This window comes from Condylura cristata, unplaced genomic scaffold, assembly GCF_000260355.1.
Source record: "Condylura cristata isolate star-nosed mole 26May11 unplaced genomic scaffold, ConCri1.0 scaffold00027, whole genome shotgun sequence".
Taxonomy (NCBI): Eukaryota; Metazoa; Chordata; class Mammalia; order Eulipotyphla; family Talpidae; genus Condylura; species Condylura cristata.
Window position 1 is genome coordinate 11,189,845 of NW_004567128.1, and position 21,396 is coordinate 11,211,240.

The 21,396-nt window shown below is 38.8% G+C and overlaps 1 protein-coding gene across 1 annotated transcript in view; it reads left to right on the forward strand.

The window, feature by feature from the left end:
• The window catches only part of POLA1 (polymerase (DNA directed), alpha 1, catalytic subunit), a 254,690-nt gene that overhangs the window by 41,768 nt on the left and 191,526 nt on the right, over positions 1-21,396 (forward strand). Inside the window, exons 24-26 of the mRNA XM_012730398.1 lie at positions 1,524-1,648; positions 5,096-5,245; positions 5,617-5,739. Coding sequence (XP_012585852.1) covers positions 1,524-1,648; positions 5,096-5,245; positions 5,617-5,739 — 398 coding nt within the window. The remainder of the gene's footprint in view (positions 1-1,523; positions 1,649-5,095; positions 5,246-5,616; positions 5,740-21,396) is intronic.

Below are 21,396 nucleotides of genomic sequence, written 5' to 3' on the forward strand. Positions count from 1 at the left end.
TTGTCTTCTTCCATTCTTTGGAGGTTGGGCTTTGCCTCTGCCTGATGTGCTGGAAATAGTGCAGTTGGATAGAAAAGTGAAGTATGGACAGTGAACATCAGATTAGACTTTTAACAGGATAACTTTTACCTGTTACCATGAATTGCAAAGGTTTTATGTGGTGACAGGATTAGGAAGAGTGTTTTTCATCAATCACCTTAGTCATTTATTTATTTTTTAATTATTACAAAAGGTTATTTTTACATCATTTTGCACATTTTTTTTTCCATCTCGATTGTAATCCCCGCGGGTTTCCCATCACCAAATCACCTTAGTCATTTTTAAGTGCAGTGGAGCATGTTAGATACACTGCACTTTGTTCAGGAATTAATGTGATTTTTTTTTTTTTACTGAGTAACTGAACTCTAAGTAGGAGATTTTTGACAAAACATATGGTAAGTCCTTTGGTATTACATAATCTGGACTTGAATTCTGGCTGTGTGAGCTTTGGCTGCTTTAGTGAGCCTCAGTTTCCTCTTCTAAAATGGATGTAGGCCCTCCCTGGTGTAGTAACAGGTTGGGATGCAGTACTGCAAGCTCACCACTGCTGCTTCAGTGCGAGTTCGATCCCCGCCCCGGAGGTGACCCACATGGCGCGGCAGACCTCTCTGGACCTGCTTGCTATTCCCCTCAGCAGTGTACTTCTTCCATCTGCCTGTTCTGCTCCCTGCTCTGTCTCTGGTGAATCCTCTCACTGCCCCTGCATCTCTGGCCTGAACTCCAGTTCTGTAGGCATAAATAAATAAATCTTTAAAAATAAAATAAAATGGATGTAATAATAATATCACACGGGGATTTAAGGAAATAATGTGATTGTACAGTAAACATAGTAAGTTGACAATAAATGTTTGTTCATTATCTTTGTAATAATGGACATTTACTTCTATTCAGTTTCTTCTGAAGGTGAAGACAACTAATGGTAAATGTCCTAAAGAAATACAGTAGCTTTCTGTTTATCCTTTGCAAGTAGAAAGGGTGAATCGTTCCACTACTGACATTTATGTATATCTTTTGTCTAATTATAGCACAATTTGTGTATAAATAGGCTTCCCATTTTATTTTTGAAGATGTGGTTGTAAAAAATAAATCTATATTGATATATAGAAACCATTCAGTGTATACTTAACCCAAGGCTGGGGTGGGAGGGAATGCTGCCTTGAATGAGAATTTAGCTGCCTTTTTCTTAAATGGATATGGTGCTTATCTAAAGCAGTTGATGTGGGAAGGTGTTTGCCTATACTGAAGGTATGCTTTGGGAACTGCTGGGGAAGGCTGATTACAGGGCGAGATGGGATTTCTTTGTCCTCTTCTTTTGTTAACTGGGTTTTTATTCTAATCTAACTCAATTTTCTGGTGTGTTTGTCTACTTCTGTTTTCATCTGTATAGTATATATTTTCTAATGCACTTCATAGTATACAGTGCTTATACTATCTTGTATTGAGAAATCTGCTTTTTAAAAACTGATGTGACTTTTTTATTTCAGGTTTTTATGATAAGTTCATTTTGCTTCTGGACTTCAACAGCTTATATCCTTCCATCATTCAGGAATTCAATATTTGTTTTACAACAGTGCAAAGAGTTGCTTTAGAGGAACAGAAAGTTGCAGAGGTTTGTATTCAAGTGGAGGTCCTTGAAATCAGAACTTAAAAATATTACCAAAAGAAGGAAGAGGAGAACCAAAGGGGTTAGAATGCTGGTTTTTTATTTCACAAGTATATGTCCTTTGTCAGTGATCAAAAAGAAGGGAAAGTGCTAGGTAGGAGATTCAGACTGGCTCTTTATTATTTTATAGTTATTTTAAAATATAATTCACATACCAACAATTCACCCACTTGAAGTGTTCAATTTAATGACTGTTAGTGCATTCACAGAGTTTGTAGCTTTCACCACAGTCAGTTTTGATAACATTTTCATTACGCTCCCTGCGTTTTAGCTGTAACCTTCCTCATTACCTCCATTTCTTCCAGATCTAGGCAGCCATTAATCTTTCTGCCCATATTATAGAATGTCATCCAGTAATGTAAAGGAATGAAGTACCAATACATGCTACAATATATATAAACCTTGAAAACAGTAGCTAAGTGAAATAAGCCAAATACTAAAGGCCACATGATTCCATTTATATGAAATGTCCAAAATAAACAAATCTATAGTTTTTTTTTCTTTTTTAGTTATAGCTAAAGGTTTGTCAATTTTGGTGACCTTTTTAAAGAAAAGATTTCTTTGATATTCCTTATTTCTTTCTGTTCTTTATTTCTGCTAATATCTTTTAGTACTCCCTTCTTTCAGCTTTTTTGTTTTAATTTGCCCTCTTAGTTTTTTAAGTTGGAACGTTAGTTTATTGGTCTGACATCTTTTTAAATACAGATATTTACAAATATAAATTCCCTACAACAACTACTCTAGCTTTTATTCCATACTTTTTAGTATATTGTGTAACTTTTATAATCTCTTCTCCCATTAGTTGATAATTGATCCTGATATCTCTATCACCATAGCTTAATTTGCCTGTTTTAGAACTTCATATAAATGGAATGATACAGTATTTACCCTCTTTGTGTGTTTCTTTTTTTATTGGCTCACATGTTTTTGAGGTACATCTAAGTTGTGATTTATCAGTAGTTCTTTCATTTTTATTGCTGAGGAGTAAGTCCACATTTGTCTCCTGAGATTTGGATTAATTTTAGTTGTTGACAATTAGCAAAGTTGCTGTGAGCATTCCTTTACCAACATATTTGTGGATATATGCTTTCATTGGGGGTAGAGGAGGTTAATACCTTGGGAGTGAATTTTCTGGTCTGTATGGGAAGTGTCAAATTGTTTTTGTAAGTAGTGTTATAATTATATATTCCCACCAGTCGTTATGCAAGTCATTCTCCATTTTGCTATATTCAGTCTCAACGTTGGATCATAAAAGCATTTTAAAAAATTTTTGTGTAGAAGAGCTGGGGTGTAGGCCATAGGTGCAAAGGGTGAGAGGATTTACCAGAGACAGAATGGGGAGCAGAATAGGTGGATTTACTGAAATACACTAAGGGGAGCAGCGGAGAAGACAGGAGAGAGAGATCTGCTGCACCACGTGGGTCAGCTTCCTGGCTGGGCATGGAACACATGCCGCAGTAGCTGGCAATAGCTTGATTGTGCTGAGACTTAATCCCTAGGCTATCAGGGATGCCCATGAAAGCTTTTTCAATGATTCTGTTCCCTAAATAGTTTCTTCAAATTTCTGTATTACCTTACATGGTTTTAATCTAACCAGTGATCATTCAGTCCACAATTCTTGGTAGGACCTAATGACTTAATGTGTGGTCAACTTAAGTTGACCAGACAGTTAACTTCATATATACAGTTCACTGTGTAGAAGGAAGTAAGATTTTATTCCCAGTAGTAAAAAATGTAAATTAACAATATCTTCTGCTTTGTATACATGACAGAAGATGTCTCTTTGCCCCTTCTCCTGAATTTACATGTTCCTTAGTTCCAACCTCATGTTTGGAAGCTGTTTTTCAGTTTCAATTTTTTATTCCAGGAGAAGAGAATTTGATAGGCTTGCCTAAGTCTGTGAACATGCTGGGTTCCATGAATTGTGAACACAGGAATGGCTTCAGAGCATACAGATAAGACTGCTACAGGTGGACCTTTCTGTGGATTGAGGCTAATTTTACAGAGAAGGCATTGGGTGGATATCCCTAAAGATAGTGACCACACTTGATTAACAGTATTCTTTGGACTGTCTCCCTACTGTGTCAGTATTACGATAAATATTATCCAGCTCCCTAAATATTATCCAGCTCCCCATTTTCACCCTTATTTTGTTGATTTGAACTTTCCTGTTTATATTCTAGGTCTATAATAGATTCATTTGAGATTTGGAAGGGATCTTGGAGGTCATCTAACATATTATACCTGTAGCTTTTTATAGGTTCCATGTCATTTTCTAATTCAGTGCCTCATTTGCTGCTTAAAGCATCTGGTGGTGGATCTGGCATGGAGTATATTTTTCCTCTCTCCAGATCCTTTCAGCTTACTTTTTATCTGAAATCTGTAGTTATCTGTAAATACATTGGAATGTGTACCAGTATCTCTTAAATAGGTTTGCGACCATCTTTTTCTGTGTTAGGAAACCATAGGTCCCTGTTACTATCGTAAAATTGCTTATTTGAAAATATTGATCTTCATAAATCAGATACTTTGTAAAAGGTTGGGTTATCAAATAACATTGACTTGACATACTTTAAGCCAAGAGATTTTTTTTTTTTAAACTCTGAACCTTTGAAAGGGCTAATGCGTCTGGCTTTTATTTGTAGTTTGTGACTAGAATTAATGGAGACTTGAGAAAACTGATCTAATGCTTCTGATTTTTCCTGCTGTAAAGTTAACAATAAGACTACTTGCTTTTCTAGAATGTTGGGATTCTTCTGCCAGGCAATGCCTTGTGTATAAAAAGTACTAGATAGTTACTAAGATATGCACACACACTGAGACACACACATTATATGTATGGAGTCATGTTCTATTTAAGTATATGCTTCAGAGTCTCAAATAGCTGATATTTAGACTTTTCATTTTTAATCTAAGACAGTTGCAGTAATTGTCCTTTCTCCATAGTTAAAATAAATTGTTTTATGATGTTTTGTTTGGTAGTACACAGGCTATAAAAATCTAGTTTACCTGTTTTTTAAACTTAGAGATTTCTCTTAGTGTTTTGATTTTAAAAGGAATTTCCCCAAAGTGTTGCTCCCCTGTCTTGTTGAAGAGAAGAGAGGAGCTTGTGTAAAAATTCGTCCCTTTGAATGATTTTTGTATTTATCAATAACCAGAGGGGTTGGTGATACTGGGAATAAGGGACTGATAGAATTGGGAGAAAAATAGGCATTGTGGACTTGTTCTTCTGCCCTCACAGCCTTTTCTTCTGCCTTCTGTGCATTGTTGATCTTCTTTATATCAGACAATGGCTTTTCGTAATGTGATCATAGGGTAGAACTCCAGAAAATAATATTTTAGAAATTTAACTCACAAAAGTTTGATTTGAAACTTCTATTGTGTGTTCATCAGGATGAAGAACAAGAACAGATTCCTGAGCTGCCAGACTCAAGCTTAGAAATGGGCATCTTGCCCAGGGAGATCCGGAAACTGGTAGAGCGGAGAAAACAAGTCAAACAACTAATGAAACAGCCAGATTTAAATCCAGACCTCATTCTTCAGGTATGTCTTTGCACTAAGTGACATCTGAGTGACAGGCCAAGCCTTTCGAATTTTCTTATGTCATAGTTATTTAAACATGATGCTGTGGGCAAATTAATAGATGTGCTTATTTTAAGCTTGTGGGTAGGAGATCACTTGAAAATGTAAAATGTCTCCTAATGGTAGATTCCTCCATCTATAAAGCTGTATCTGAGTTTTGGGATCTGTTTTCTTGCTTCTAGGGATCTGGGAGGACGGGTGGAGTGTCAAGAGTTTTTTCATCGGGACATTGAGAGCTTTCTCCTTATTGGTGACCTAAAAAGACAGCTTATTTTTGCCACTTAAGCATCTGCAAATATTGTTGCTTGTGTTCTGTCCTTCTGTTCCTACAGTATGACATTCGACAGAAGGCTTTGAAGCTCACAGCAAACAGTATGTACGGCTGCCTCGGATTTTCATACAGCAGATTTTATGCCAAACCACTGGCTGCTTTGGTGACTTACAAAGGAAGGGAGGTAAATGGTATAACATTAACATCTCTAAAAATGAGAGTATTTTTAACTGTCCATATCTCAGTTGGGAGAGCTAAGTAATTATTTCCTAGCTTTACAGTTTCAAATGTCCCTTTCTTAGGACACATTTGAGACTAGTAGGTTTTTAAACAAGGATTTATTCATCCATCCATTGAATGTGTGTGTGCCTGTGCATATTTATTGATCATTTACTAACTGTCAAGCTTCCGTGCCCCATCCTGGTCCCTGGGGATAGAATGTACAGCAAGATAGATAAGTCCCCGCTATTGTGAGGCTCACATTTTACTCAGGCCCGGTGGAAAGGGGCATATACTGGGGACATGGAATAGGGAAAGGTTGTTTGGGAAAATAGACTATAAATAAGTGAATGAAGAAATAGAAAAAATAACTAAGAAAATATACAGCTAAATGCTGTGCAGATAATTAAGTGGGAAAGGGTTCTATCTTGGATGTGTTACATTTGAGGGCTGCAATAGCTCTGGGCATATCAGTTAGGCAGTTGGATGTAGGAGCCCAAAGTTCCAGGAATATGTCAGGACTCTAGCTACAGATTGAGAGTTAGTGGCTTTAGAAGATGGGTCAGATACCAGATTTGAGGTACTGTCATTTTATGAACACTATAAACTCCATTTGCTTCAGTACCATGTGCTTTTTCTTTCATAAAAAAAATTTAAAAATTAAATATTCCATATAAGTACAGTAACCTATTGATTCTGTCAGTGGATTTAAGACCACTACAGTCTTAAGGGTGCAGTTAGTAGTTTGGGTGGAATTCTGGTGTTGTGGGGGTCTAGACTCAGAATAATGTTGAACTGAAATTGGCAAGCTGTGACTGGTGGGTCAAATCCAGCCTGCCATATATTATTATGAAGTTATATGGTAACACGTTTGTGTATCATCTGTGGCTGCTTTTGTGTTACAGCAGTAACAAAGTTGAGTCATTAGGGTCAAGACTTGGATGTTCCACAATGCCTATAGTATTTGCTCTCTGATCCTATTCAGAAACAAAATTGTCTGACCCCTGTTTAGAGTCAGATTAGTGCTGTGCATCAAACTTGGAGATGATGAAAATGTTCATCTCCTCTAGCCAAGTGACTGGCAAACATTTGATATGTGGCCAGCGCCAATGTAGTTGAGCAGCTGTATTTTGAATTTTATTTAATTATTGTTAAAATTAATTTCAGTAGCCACAGGTGGCTGGTGACTACTGTCCTGGACAGTGCCCGTGTGACTGGAGTGAAGCAGGCGCACTGTCCAGGCCACCCCTCTGTTGGCAGCTCCATCCCAACTTAGTGTCGGGCACAGTGGGGGCGGGGAAGCATGTATTGAATACCCACAGTGTGGGAGAAGCGTTTGGATGCCACATTTCATTAAAACCCCACAAGAATCCTTGATACAGGTAATAGCACTCTCATTTCTAGGTGAGTAAGTTAAGACTCAAAAGAGTTGAAATCTAACATAGATGGAATCCATGGCTTCCTTCTTGTAAGGATTGTCTGCCTCAGCTCAGGATGGCTTTCATGACTGATTCTGCTTTATATGCTTACTTCTCATTCCTGGAAGATCATCTTTTTTAAATATTCACTTTAAAGCAGAGGACATTTTTTACATGAAAAAGATATATGTGTTTTAGAGGCTAGCTACAGTAAGGGAAGGATGTTTCAGTTTCTTAGGCTAAGTTTACTTTAAAATTATTTAGATTTTATTTCTGTATATGTATCCAGTGGCTTCTGATAGAATACCATCTTATTTTTGTATTAGGAAATGCACTCACTATGCCCCAACTGGGTGATAATACATGGGTTGACTATTGAGATTGGATCAAGGTTACTCTTAAGTTTCTCACGAGAGGCAATAGTTGACAATTTACTCCCTTGGAGAGTGCCTCTTGCTGTTGGGAAATCCCTGTTGTTATATTTTCTGCATTGGCTCAGAAATCCACAAGCTTAAAAGGGCACTGTTGATAATGATAAGCCCCAAATTTGTCCAGTGATCTCCCCCAACCCCCTAATCCATTGTATTTTAAGGGCAATATTTTCTTTAAGCTGGATTTTTAATATGAAGTTGAAATCCAAGTTGTGTTTTCTGTTCTATAAAATATAACAGTAACAAATCTTCAGTAAATAAACTATACAGAAACCCTCCTCTCCCTACTAAAAATCTCAGAATTTCAGAGAAATCTAGAATCATGTTATTTAAATTTTTGGTTTCTTAATTTGCTCTTCTCTTTCCCCTTTGCTCCTTCCCAAATTACAAATAAAACAACCATGGGAAGTGGGCCTTTAAAGTAATGTGAGGTTAATGAGAAGTGATAATTACACAGTTGCTCCCTAGAAATCTCATTCTAAAAGATTCAAAATCACCTACAGCAATTTTGTCCTAAAGTAAAAAATTTCTAAGGTAGTGATGATAATTATTAGCACTAGTGAGTGGGAATATTCTGTGTGGTAATCTGTCTTTGGGCTTACTAGTGTTTTCCATGTATATTATTAGATCTAGGTGATTTTTCAGCATCTCTTGATTATTAAAGAGGTGGAAGGGGTGAAGTGTAAAATGAGAGGAAGTTGGCTTAGATTTTGGACTACCTTTGTAATATATCAGACCTGGTTATTTTTGTAATAATATAGAGTGGACAAGAATAATACAGTAACCTGAAGATCGAAGATTGTTTGCTTTCAGAGGTTTTATAGGATAAATTCAATTAAGGTTCAATTGGGATTAATTAGGAGACCTTGATGCATGTCATCTGAAGAGATTATGAAATTTTATATTTGAATATGGATTAATACACAGTCTGGGGAGACCTTGAATTCCTCCTCCCTTTTAATTTTTAAATCTATTTTGTGCGCTCAGTTTTGTTGGAATCATGCGGGTTTGGCTGTGATGACCTAATAATTTCTGTAATCAAACGTATTATGGCTGCTAGAGTACTCAGAGTAATTACTAATTGTACTTTTAAAAACAGGTTTATAATAAAAATGCTGATAGTTGTGTCAAATGGACATCAATATTATCTTTTCCCAGGTGTCATCTTTCACACTTAAATTCCATGAGTTTTAATTGCTCGGTGGTAGAGGAATTAGTTTAATGGTTAAGGAATTGTGTGAGGGACCTCACCTCTCAGCTTGCAGGTTATTTAAAAATAGTGAAGCCAGTGTTTCCAGAGAACTAATATGGAAACTTAGTTTCCAGACACTCAAAGTGAATCTGTGTAAATACCACCTGGTATTTGTGTTTGTTCTCAATGTATATGTGGAGACACAAAAAATAACTGGTGAGGTTGGTACCACTAAGTATTTTTCAAACCACCAAGAAAACAGAAAATCTACTTAGCTGTCAATGACTGGTGTGGTAATTGAAGTGATTGTTCACTAGATGGCGATAGATACCCTGAGATCATTAATCAATTAAGGATTTTATTCTGTGAACAATGGTGAAGGCCATTTAGTGACAAGCATCTGTCCAAATTTTCGACTTTTGTTAATTTGCAACTATTAAAGACTAAAACTGGACCAAGGATTGTGCTAGTCTAATCTATCTAGTGTTTAAATAATGATGGTTTTTGAATCCTAAGTTTTATTGATAGGAACAATCATTTAATCATTTAATGTATCAAAACAAGCTAATTCTTTTATCAAATAGCCAAATTCACACCTCTGGCCGTGAGGCTACAATACATGGCTCCCTCAATCACAGTATCAGGCTAATCTAAAGAGAATTGAAATGATTTTGATATATAATTTTGCCTCTTTTGAATTCTGTGTTTTATTTTTTCTAGGGCCTTTATTCTATACTTATAAGCATACTCATTGCATGATCCGTAGTGTAATGGTAATATTTGTCTTTATGGAATAATTAGTACTTATTGACATTAGTATTGTTTTATTTCTATACTCTGTTATTTCTGTGCCCTTGAGAAAAAGATTTTTGGTCTGGATTTCTGATTGCAGTTTTAAGTAAACGTACGTTCTGATGTTTGGGTGTAGAGCCCATGCATTTTCATTTTCTCACCCAGTAGGCTGAAATGACTCTTTGCCAGCCTGCCTGCCAACCAGTTGTAGACTGCCTGGCTTTTAGTTGTGCTCAGAGCTGAATTTGTGCATTTAGAAAATGTGTCCAAATCGTTGCATGAAAACATAGCTGTGTGGGCAAGACTGCTGGGGAGCATCTGGGATGGAGGCTCTCAGCCTGGTGGTGTCAGTGGAAAGAGAATGGATGGATGGATACAGAGAATCTTAGAATTCAGTCTTGAGGGAGTTTTTCATCTTTATCTGGCAATAAAAACATTTTATTTTTTCTTAAAACAAGGCCTAGCTTAAAAATGAGTAAATGCAATGACATTGAAGAAACAACTAAAGATCCTTTTCTCCCCACCCTCTTTGATTTCTTTTTTGTCTTCCTCAGAGGTAACTGCTCTTAGGGTTTGTCCTTATTGTCCATGGGTTTTGCTTTTACAACTCAGATATGCATCTGCACATGTGCTGCATTGGAAGTTTTGATCATCTATGTGCCATGCTACACATATCTCTTTCCCAGTTTCTCCAGAAAAGAAAAGTAGGGTAGGAAACCCTATTCTGTATATCACATTTTAGTGTTGATACATTTTTAATTTGATGCATTCGTGTTAACTACTGTATATTATTTCAGTGCTGCTAAATACAGTGCAGTGTATTTTTTAATTTTCCCACAGTCCACAATTTTAGTTTTCCAAGTTTTCACTTGAGATTTTTTAGTATTATAAATACTGCTACAGTAGACAGTATTTCATGTTCAGGACTTCTGAATTTCACATCTGCAAGCAGTCTAATGACACTTAATTGATAATCAATTACTTCATTTACCAGAGCAAGCGAATTCTTTCAAATAGCTAAATTCACATCTATGGCCATAGGGCTACACAACATGGCTCCCTCAGTTCCCTTATCACAGGTTAATTTAAAGAGAATTAGAAATGCTTTTGATGGATAATTTTGCCTCGTTGAATTCTTCATTTTTCCTATTAAGGTACTTTAAACTTACTATATACTTTAAAAATTTTTCAGCATAATCCTTAGTTATTTCACATCCTTGTCAGCACTTGTTATTATCAGAATTAAAAGTTTTTGCCAGTCTCGTGAATATGATACTGTATTTCACTGCCATTTTAATTTATTTGTCTTTCCCTACCTATTAGTTGAGCATCTTTTCATGTTTTTTTAAACTCACCTGGTTTCTTGTGTGAATTAAGTATATGTACACACATGCCCTGTTTCATTGGGCTGTTTGTTATGGTATTTCTTCTAGCTATTCAGAGGCTAATAATCCATTTATGTTGCAAAAATCTTCCAGTTTGTGGCTTATTGTTTAACTTTATTAAACAATAGAAGTTTTTGTGTGGGTTTTTTTTCCAATGCCAAATATTTGATTTTTTATTACTGCATAAAATATTTTTTAATATTAAATCTTTACTTCATTTAGTTACAGGCATTTCCCCATATGTATTTTTTCATATTGAAATTTTTAATCCTTCTGGAACTTATTTCTAGGGATGTTATTTGTCTCTCCTTCCTTGTGGAGCTGTTGATCTTCTTTCTCTATTCTAGGGGTTAACAAACTAACCCTGATGGGCTAACTCCTGTCTACTCCCTGATTTCAAAACGAGCATTTTATTGGACCTGTGTTTGTGCTGCTTCAAGAGCAGAGTTGAGTGGTTGCCAAAGAGATTGAATGACCTGCAAAGCCTAAAATATGAATTTGTGGCTTTTTGCAGAAATGTCTGCGGGATTCTGGTCTGAAAGAGAGGCATGCATAACAGAAAAGTCACTCTCATTTCTACAATATCAGTCATAAGAGGGAGAAATAGAGGAAATTACACTAAATGTAGTGGAAAAGGAGAAAAAAAATCTTTTGGGCATATAAAAAAACCACAGATTTTGTTCTTAGATTGTTACAGGAAAATTTCTCTTAACCCAAGCAGAGCAAAGGGGAGAGTCCCATAAATCGTCTGAAGTTGTGGGCAACAGTTTTGTGTCAGACACATGTGTCCTTTGTGCAGGAGAGGCATACAGCACTTGTGAGCTCCTCCAGGGGGACTGTGGTGTAAAATGATAAAGAACTGCTGGTTCTTACATTTTACTTCTGCCCTTTCCTGTAGGTTGAGGGGAAACGTTTGCCTTGAAAATGTATACTTTTGTCACCTAAAACATGGCAGTGTGAAGCGTTTTCTTGCCAGACTAGACCTATGGAAACTGTGTGGGTGGTAGGAGGGAAGAGTTCTAATTCTGTCTTCAGAATTTTAATAGCCACCATTAAGATTACTTTTAACTTCAGCTGACCTACTAACGTTTTGGGTTTTTTTTAATGCAAGAAGAAAATTTCTTCTAAGGCTGAAATGAAGGTTTAATATATTTTGGCAGAATGTATTTTATGTTTAAAAAGAAGTATTTTCTGGTGATCACAGTTAGCACTTTTAAATTTGCTTGAAATATAAAATTGCAAGTCAGAAAAACTTCATTATTTTATTGTTGAATTTTGTGTATGTTTAGTTTCTAAATCTTTGTGGTTTTTGAAATTGATGGCACATAACTGTTCAGCTGTATTAATTGATTTCCACTAATGCAGAGTTTGTGGTAATGTGGATGGAATCGGTTGAATTCTTTATAGTAAATTAATAGTTATTTTAGAGCCTCAGCTCTCATGTATCTTTAAATTCTATAGAAACACTTATTTCTACTCAAATAAGTATAGTGATGACATTTACTAAGGAACATCTGTATTACCCCATCCATTTGTCTGTATCCTTTCTGAAAATGGGCAAAAATAGTTGAAAGAAAGAAAGAAAGAATAGGGGAAGCACTAATTGGAAATACCCCATGGAAGACCAGCCCAAATTACAATGATTTAGACTTTCAGTAATTGAGAGAAATGTAATGATAAGAAACTTTAAGTATATAGAGTAATTCATGTTTTATTACCACGGTGTTGCATTTATAGAGATAAGGGGACTGCACTAGGCTCGGCTTGAATTACTCTGTATTCGTGAAAACACTGACGTAATATTGCTTTCAAAATAGTCCAGACGTCAGATGTTTAAAAATAAATCCAGAATGACTTTATCTTTCTTTTTTGGCAGTTGGAAACTAATACCTCCAAGATGTCTAGACATCCACCTTTATGTGGGGTGTGGGATTCGGGCCTTGCAAGGTGGAGATTTAGGAGGACACAGGCAGTTGATGTTAGTGGTACTGGGAAGAGAGACAAGGATGAGTCCTGCTGTGATGTGGGCTAGACTCTGAGAGTTAAGAGAAAGAAGTTTCTACATGGAGGTGTTTACAGACTCAGTCCTCTCCCTTGCACTCCTGATGTTTTGGCCTACTTGCCGCCTCTTTGCTTTCCCCCAGGCTGTAGGGAATCCATGGCAGGGCCCATTTACCCTGATAATACAAGTCTCCATCAAGAAGTGACACCCCACAGCCCCCTTCAGGCAAACAGCCTGTGGTCCAGGCACCAAGGGCCTGGCTTCCCCCTATTTTGGAATCTTCCAGCACTAACCTTCAAAGTGCACGTTTATTTTGTTCCGGATGGTGGTATTTCCTTATATTCGACCTTAGGTTACTTACTGTGTTTCCAGGGCGGTGGCTGTTTGTCCTCCATCTTAATTTCTTTTACTTCATGCATTTGAGCTCTGGAAGGAAGAGATTAAACGGGCTGAAAGGGAAAAGACATGAGAAGATAGAATTCCTTGCTGCTTTTGAACATTTTGTTTTCACTCCTTTTGAGACTGAGAGTTTATGAAACTGTCTTTTCCTTTTCCTTTGATTTAAAAATGTTAGTTTGTGGTGTAACATTTAGCAGATATGTTTTTAAAATCATCTAGTTTCATGAACTTTTAAGCCAGTATTGATAAGGTAGTATGTAAAGTCAAAATACACCTTCTGTGTGAAGGGTGTCCGGGTTGCTTTCAAGTGTGGTGTGGATGGAAAGGTACTGTTCATTGATTGGATCACTATATTTTATGAAAACATGAACAGTGAAAATAAAAGGTTTCTTTTGAAAACCTACATGTTGTAAGTTTTAATAGTAGATTTTGAAGTGGGTCTATATAACTAGTATAAATACAACTTTTTATTAACAAAAAGAATAAGTCTCTGGCCTCCAGTTGTTTCTGTATTTGTATTCTCCATTTGGTTTGGTTTGTCAGAAAAGGCTTTTGGTCCTCAGAGTAGAGTCTTGGTTGTGGCATCTCTGGAATCATGCCTGCCTAGTAGTTTTCTATAGTTCCAGATAGGTGGATGTGCAGGAGATGCAATTTTTAAAGAGGATTTTGGTATTTCAGCCAATTTCAAATTTACAAGAATGGCCTAGATCCTCAGAAAGAAAGGATACTTTATACATTTCTACTAAGTGTTCTCATTTGAGAAGGCAGGGTCCATGTTTTTCATCTTGATGTTTTGTCCATTTAATTACTGAAACCATTGGCAGTGTGGTGGAGGATAGGAGATAAAAACTATTAAACTGACCTTGTGTCAGTCCCACTGATCTCTGCTGAGACAGATTCGGTTTCATTATTTTATGATTCACATAGAACAGAGTCCCTGAAACCTTTCTTCCCCTACCTTCTCCAAAATGACTGACTTTCCATTAACCCAAACTCATTCCTTTTTCTACATATGTGAGCATTTTATATAAACCTGTTCTGGTATATGTTTCTTGTTCACAGGCTGCTTGTTATTTGACAGGTGTTCTAAAGCTCCTTGCTTTGGCAGTGAACCAAGATGACAGAGCAATAATGATTTCAAAAGTGCCATTCCCTCCTTGTTAAGAGACAGAAATGTGTGAAGTTATTAACCACTATTCACCAGTGGCATAGAAATTGGCATAAGGTTTAATTGTCTGGTTCTCTAGTCAGTCAGCATAGGTAATTTCCTGGGTAACAATACCACTCTTAAGGAAAAAGGAAAATATCACACAATTCTCCTTTTTTTCCTCCCGTAGCCTCCCCTACCCCTGTTTTCTGCAAATTGCAGATACAGATGGAATGAAGAGAAAGGGTCACTAGGAAACCCAAATCTCATCCGCCCAGGTAATAGATTTATAGGTGATGTGGCCACACTCAGCAGCTTTGCAGATTTCCCCTCTCCCAAATGGATCAGCTGTACCAGTGTTTGAATCTGATAGTGTGCAAGATGTCACCATACTGGATCCCTCCGTTAGCCATGCTGGGTGCATTATTGTTAATTGGAAGGTCCTGCCTTCGGCAACCGCTGCCTTCTGCTTATGTGAGCAGCAACAGTACAGCCAGACATCCACCTCCCAATTTAAAAAACAAAACTGGCCTGTTGGGTTTATTATGGCTCAGGACTGGTTGACTGAGAGATGGCTCATCGAATTAGTGCCTTATGTTTGTGTCTTATCATTTCCACAGGCAGCATGAGCCTCCGTCAATTTGCCATATCATAAATAGTGTGTTAAATTACAGGGAGCTGAGTTTGGTAAGTTGTGGGAGTTTTGGAAGGCGGAGAGAAGAATGGCTTTATGTATGTGTATGTGTTAAGAAGCTGTTTGATTCGAAGCCAAGAGATTCCTGAGCTCCGTAGTCATCGTTTCGGAGACTTTGCTTACTTTGAAATTTGGTGCCAGTGTTGGGTTGTGCAGCTGTCACAGCTTTCTCTTCCTCGTTAGTTTTTGTGGTTGGTTTGACTTGTGTCCCCTTTAAAACTTAAGGGCATCGTAAAATTAAAAAAAAAATGTTTTGAAAACTTCCCCCACCTATTTTAAAAAGCAAAATGAAATGGGATGTAACCAGAAAGTGAATCTCTACCTGCATTTTTGCTTTTCTTAGTAATTATAATCATTATTTATTTTTGCATAGGAGAACTGGGGTATAGGCCAGAGCACATAGATGGTGAGAGGTTTCATCAGAGACAGAGTGAGCCCCAGAAAAGGTGAATTTAATGAAATAGACTGCTGAGGGGAGCAGTTGGCGAGGCAGGAGAGGTCTGCTGCACCACATGTAGGTCAGCTCCCTGGCCGGGGGTTGACCTCAGTCCACAATGGTGATAGGCTGAAACTTAAACCCAAAGCCACCAGGGAGGCCTTTTACTCTTATTTTTTTTTTTTTTTGAAGATTTATTTATTCATATAGAACTGGGGTATAGGCCAGAGATGCGGAGGGTGAGAGGATTCAGCATAGACAGAGTGGGGAGCAGAACAGGCAGATCGACGAAGTGTACTGCTGAGGGGAGCAATGGGCAGGTCAGGAGAGGTCTGCTGTGCCATGGGGATCACCTCCGGGCAGGCGGGAATCGAACTCATGCAGAAGTGGCTTAAGCCTCTTAGTGCTGTGCTTTAACCCACTGAGCCACCAGGGAGGGCCCTACATGTATTTTTTTAAAGGAGCAACATGAGTAGTTAGTAGGAACGGTTTATAGGCAATTCTTTACAGGTTTGGGTTCTCTTTTCTAATACCAATTTTTATTAACTTTGCTGTTTTATGCTTAACATGTTTGTTCTTTGAGGCCTATGGTATGGTTTTTTGTTTTTAGGGCTAATAGTTGAGTGGGGTGGGGGCGGAGTAAACATACTAAGTTTCTTTCATAATTTTGAGTGTCAGACACTGGACTGTAGATTTCAGAGGCCTTTTTGCCCTGTTGAAATAACTATGTGTCATATTTTCAGCTCTGGGCAAGGATGATGATATGTCTTCCACAGGTGTGGTGGTGCAGGGTTGAGGACCTGGGACTTGCGGAAAGGTGTGAGCTCATGTGCTACAGTGCATTGTTCCCAGGCCGCACGTGCTGTGTCTATGTGCGGCCTAGCAGGGCAGAGTGTTATGTTCTGCTTAAATGGGAGTGCATGGCAGGATGCGATAGGTAGCCAGTACTTGAGTCATGAGGAAAAGCTGGAATTTCTTTTTTAGTGATGTCCTGGTGTAGTAAAAAAAGAACTTGTTTTGAGGATTGGCTTTGAGTGGGGGGGGATATGTTTAATTCAACTACTGATTCTTGCCTCTTAGCTAGAACTTTTTCAAGTATTGTTTTCTGAGTGTGTATTGTGGGGGAAAACACAGACAATGACATTGCTTGTGACCTACAGGCTTGAGATGAAAGCCTTAGGTAGTAAAATGAGCTAGAGCTTAGGAGGCCAAACTCAGGATTACTTACTAGTAAATAAGAGAAGGATCTTCTGGAAGCACAAAACTCACACAACGAAGCGTAGCTTGTCCTGGAGAAAGCCTGGGCTGGACACCAAAGGCACCTCGCTTACCTGCCTGTGCCTGTTTGTTTTGTGTAGCTGTGAGCACGTCACCCGTTGGCCTGAGCCAGTGTCTTCACTTGTCAGAGTGCGAGATGGTGGTGTCTGTGGCCACGAATGCTGCAGACAGAGCCCCCAACCCAGGCCTGCCTGGGTACTATTGCTTTTTGTAAGAACCTAGAGGAAGGCACCCAGCCCCTGTCAACTTCAGGCAAGGTGTTGGTGTCTTCGGGATGCAGTGTTAAATTTTAAGTATTCAAGGACTTGGTCTTCATGGAGTTTTGAGTCTGGTAGATGAGCATTCTTAACAAAATGATCAAATGAGTAATTTCTTACCATTTCAAAAGAAAATTAGTGCTAAGAAAATGAATAGGAGTTTCTGAGCACTGATATCAAGGGCACACTGAAGAAGCTGACAGCCTAGAGTGAAGAATCACAGGTTTCTTGCATGAGCTAGGAGCTGAGACACCTGAGAAGTGCACATGAGTTACCTGGCCTGCTGGTGGCAGGGATAAGGATAAGTGGTGCAGAGTGAGGGATGCTGAGCAGCTTCCTGTGTGAGGGAAGCCTTCTGTAGCCACAGTGCTGGAAAGAAGTGGGGAGAGTTGGGGCGAGTGGCTGGAGAGGACCTTGAAGCCATGTTGAACAAGGGGCAGGGTCTCTGTGGTCATGGAGGGGTTTACTCCCACTTAAATTTGGAGAGGATGACCTGCAGCTGAATGAGTTGGATGGGGGGGTGGGGAGCGATAGTTAAGTAGACTCTTACTGGAGTATTTCAGGCAGGTGATGGTGGTAGCTTGGCTGTTGTGATGGTGGTTGGGAGAGGGCAAGTATGGACATCAGAGATGTAACAAGAAAATCCCCGGCAAAACCTGGTGATAAATTTGCTACGGACTTGAGATGAGGACTGTATCCAGAGCAACTCTGGGCTGTTGGACTTGTGCACAAAGGTAGACTGGATCAGATGCTTTTCACTGATGTGAAGAGCACTAAAACAACTGGATTTCGATGTGTAGGGTTTGGGGGAGATGACTTCAGTTTACATTTGGATTCACATACTCTTAAGTAAGAGTTGGATGTTCATAAGTATGTTATGTTTGTTCATTCAGTTTTACTAAATTAAATCCAGACACCAGAAATGTTTTTTTTTTAAATATTTATTCGTACAGAACTGGGGTACAGATCAGAGATGCGGAGGGTGAGAGGATTCACCAGAGATAGAGTGGGGTACAGAACAGGCAGATCGATGAAGTACACTGCTGAGGGGAGCAGCAGGCGGGTCAGGAGAGGTCTGCCGGGCCATGTGTATCTCCTCCGGGGCGGGCAGGCGGGAATCGAACTCATGCGGAAGTGGTTTAAGCTTCTTTGTGCTGTGCCTTAATCTGCTGCCCCACCAGGGAGGGCCCCAGAAATGTTTTTTTAATGTCCTTCAGCAACAGCTAGTGGAATAAAGTAGTGGACACAAAGATGGCAAACACTCTGAGTATTTATAATATTTAAGAAATGTCTTTCCTATCACTTTGCTCTTACCCAGTCCTAAGATCCCGTTATTTGTAAGGCCACCAACCTTACGTTCACAGAATCCAGATTGCCATTGTTGCCCCTTCCCTACTTAGTACGGACAACGGCTGTCTCAGGTCAGGGTCCCCCTGCTTTTGGGGCCTCCCTTCTGCTCTTGCTGCTGATAATCCATTCTCAACAGAGTAGGTGATGGATATTTCTGATATGTGATTAAAACAGTTCATTTCCAGCACCTTCCCATCACAGTTCACCCTGGGCCCAAGGTCCTGTATGGTGTGCCTTATCACTGCAGTTGCCATTTCTGGTCCCAACTCCTGCTGTCCCCACCTCAACTTTGGTCCTCCTCCATGGGCCAAAACATTTTATAAAAACAAAAACAAAAACAAAAACGTGATTTCTTCATGGTGCTTGGAGCCATTTTTGTTTGAAAGGATGGTAACCAATTAACAAATATCATTCTAGGTTGGTTGATGTTTGCTGCCACTTGATAGAGTTTCTAAGCTTTGATTCCCCTCTTCATTCTTTATGCCATCCATAAAGAAATTGGAATGTTCATAATTGTGACTCTAGGAATGGAATTCTTAGTGAAGATGATCAGGTGAAGCAAGTGTTGAAAGCCAGGGATGAGGAGGAATGTATCTTTTTGTCATTGATGGTGGGTGGAATAAATGGAGATTGTGCCATTCACCATAGCTGAAATGGGGATGATTCTGGAGCTTATCTGTGGACCTCACTGCTTGTTACAGTGGTGAAGGTCATAGAGTGTTTGCGTATGTAGAATAAACAAATAGATTCAGAAAATGTATTCAGTAATCTTTGCTTGATGAGCAGAAGCTAGCAGTTGTTTAAAACAAATGAAGGGAATAAAAACTCTCCTAACTTTTATTTACCAATCAGATTGCAAAGGAAAAAATAGCCTATTTTTAGACCGAGGCTCCAATTATGCTAAGCCGTGTAGATAATGAAACAGTCTGACACAAAAGAGCGTGGTGACGCAAGTTTGTGTGGTGAAATTCCAAGACATTCACTGACTTTTTAGGATTCTGCACAGTGAATATTAAGCTCCTAAAGTGTTTGTTGCCCGGAAACAGTGCTTTATTCTCTTGCATGCAGTGTAATGAAGTGAACCTGTGTTGTAATTTGTTTCTTGCAAAGGAAAGGGAGAATTAGCACACATCTATCCCTGCACCCCATCTTTGGCCTCTTGTGTGTCCCTTTTATTTTGCTGAAGCCAAGTCATGCTTTTGGTAACACTGCAATACTGCTTCCTGTTTTACTCACTCTTGATTTGTTTTAATATTCCATACAATGAGAGTTTCCTGTTTTTCCATTAATTTTATATTGTCAGTTGGGCAGAATTTGGAGCTTCCCTTCTCCACCCCCCACATTTTCATTCTGTGTAAAATTGCCCTTAGCTTTTCTACTCCTGTCTTTTCCTTATGTCAGGTGACATCGTTCCTTGGAACTAATTAGTTGGGGTATATAAGTGAAATGTGTGCTGGCATAGGGCTTGTAGGCTGGGCTTGTGGGGCTTGGCTGTGCTCTTTCAGTCTCACGTTGCCTGTTGACAAGTTTAGTCATGGAGTTCTGCCTGTAGTTGTCTTTTTTAAAACGAACCTGCTCATATGATGGAAAGGAAGTATAGAGCATTCTTCCAAGGCCACATGTTTTATCACTCCCTGATTTCTGCTGTCTTGTGAGCCCTAAGGAATTAACTTCCCAGCACCAGGAGGTCTGCCATTTTCCAGTGAGTCTCAGAGTTTTCTTTTCCACTGCTGCTGCAAGAACTAGCTTCTGGGACTGGTGGTTTATGGAGAGATTTGATGAACCGGGGCGGGAATGGGTTGTGAAGGAAATGAAGAACTCCTCCTCTGTGTGGCTGTGGTGGCATAGCTGAAAACATGAAGTCCAGTCAGGTGATTGATATGGAGAGTGTGCTTGGGTGAAGCAGCTAGCAAAGACACTGGGTGGCTACCTGCTGGCCACATGCAGTACCTACTCTTTTCACTTAACTTAAACTCCTGCCACCTGGTAGGTTGGGTAGAGGGTATTCCTTTTCACAAATGAGGCAAAGGTCTCGAAGGGATTAAGTGAAGGTGTCTCCTTGTCAGTGGCTAAAATAAATATGGCTTCTTACATCCAAGCTATGCTTCTGGAACATGTGCAACACAAACAGCAGGGTTTTTGTCATCTTATGGTGAGTAAATGCTGGGGTGCCAGCCACTGGAAAAGCTGTCAGGGCTTTGTAATGCTTGAATAGATTAATTTTTTAAAAAAAATTGTAGATGGGCCACACTAAGTTCAGTTGTTTGGCTTACTGTGTCACATGTAGCATAGTATTGAGTTAGGGATACAAGGCTGAGTGAGACTGCGATCCCTGGTTGTAGTCTGAGTGGAGTGATCTGTAATTGAATTCTGTACCACACAGGTGTGTTGAAAGAAAGGAAGAAAGTGTAACATTACCTGGGGTTAAAAAATGATGTTCATGTTTGTAGACTAATTTCTGCTCTCAGATTCATTGCTTCTTTGTTCTTTGCCAGAATTTTCTCAGAGGTATGGATGGTTGCTTTTGTAGGGGTGAAGCCCAAAAGGAGCCATAGTATGTCATCACAACCTTTCTTAATGGTTTTTAGTTTTTGGTACATGAGGAATCTTCTATTTCAGTGCTCATTAAACTTTTTCTTAATTTTAAATTTCTTCAGCTGTACCATCCTTTCCCAGTTCTCTGACCTGGGAGGGCAGAAGGGGTCTCGTGCAGCTTGGAGTGTGGCTGACACTCAAAGTTTTATGTTGTTATAAGTTAACAGAACTTGATATCTTTCTGAATTAAATTTATTTTGATCTTTTGGGAAGGAGCTAGGAGGAGATTCAGTTTTTTTTTTTTTT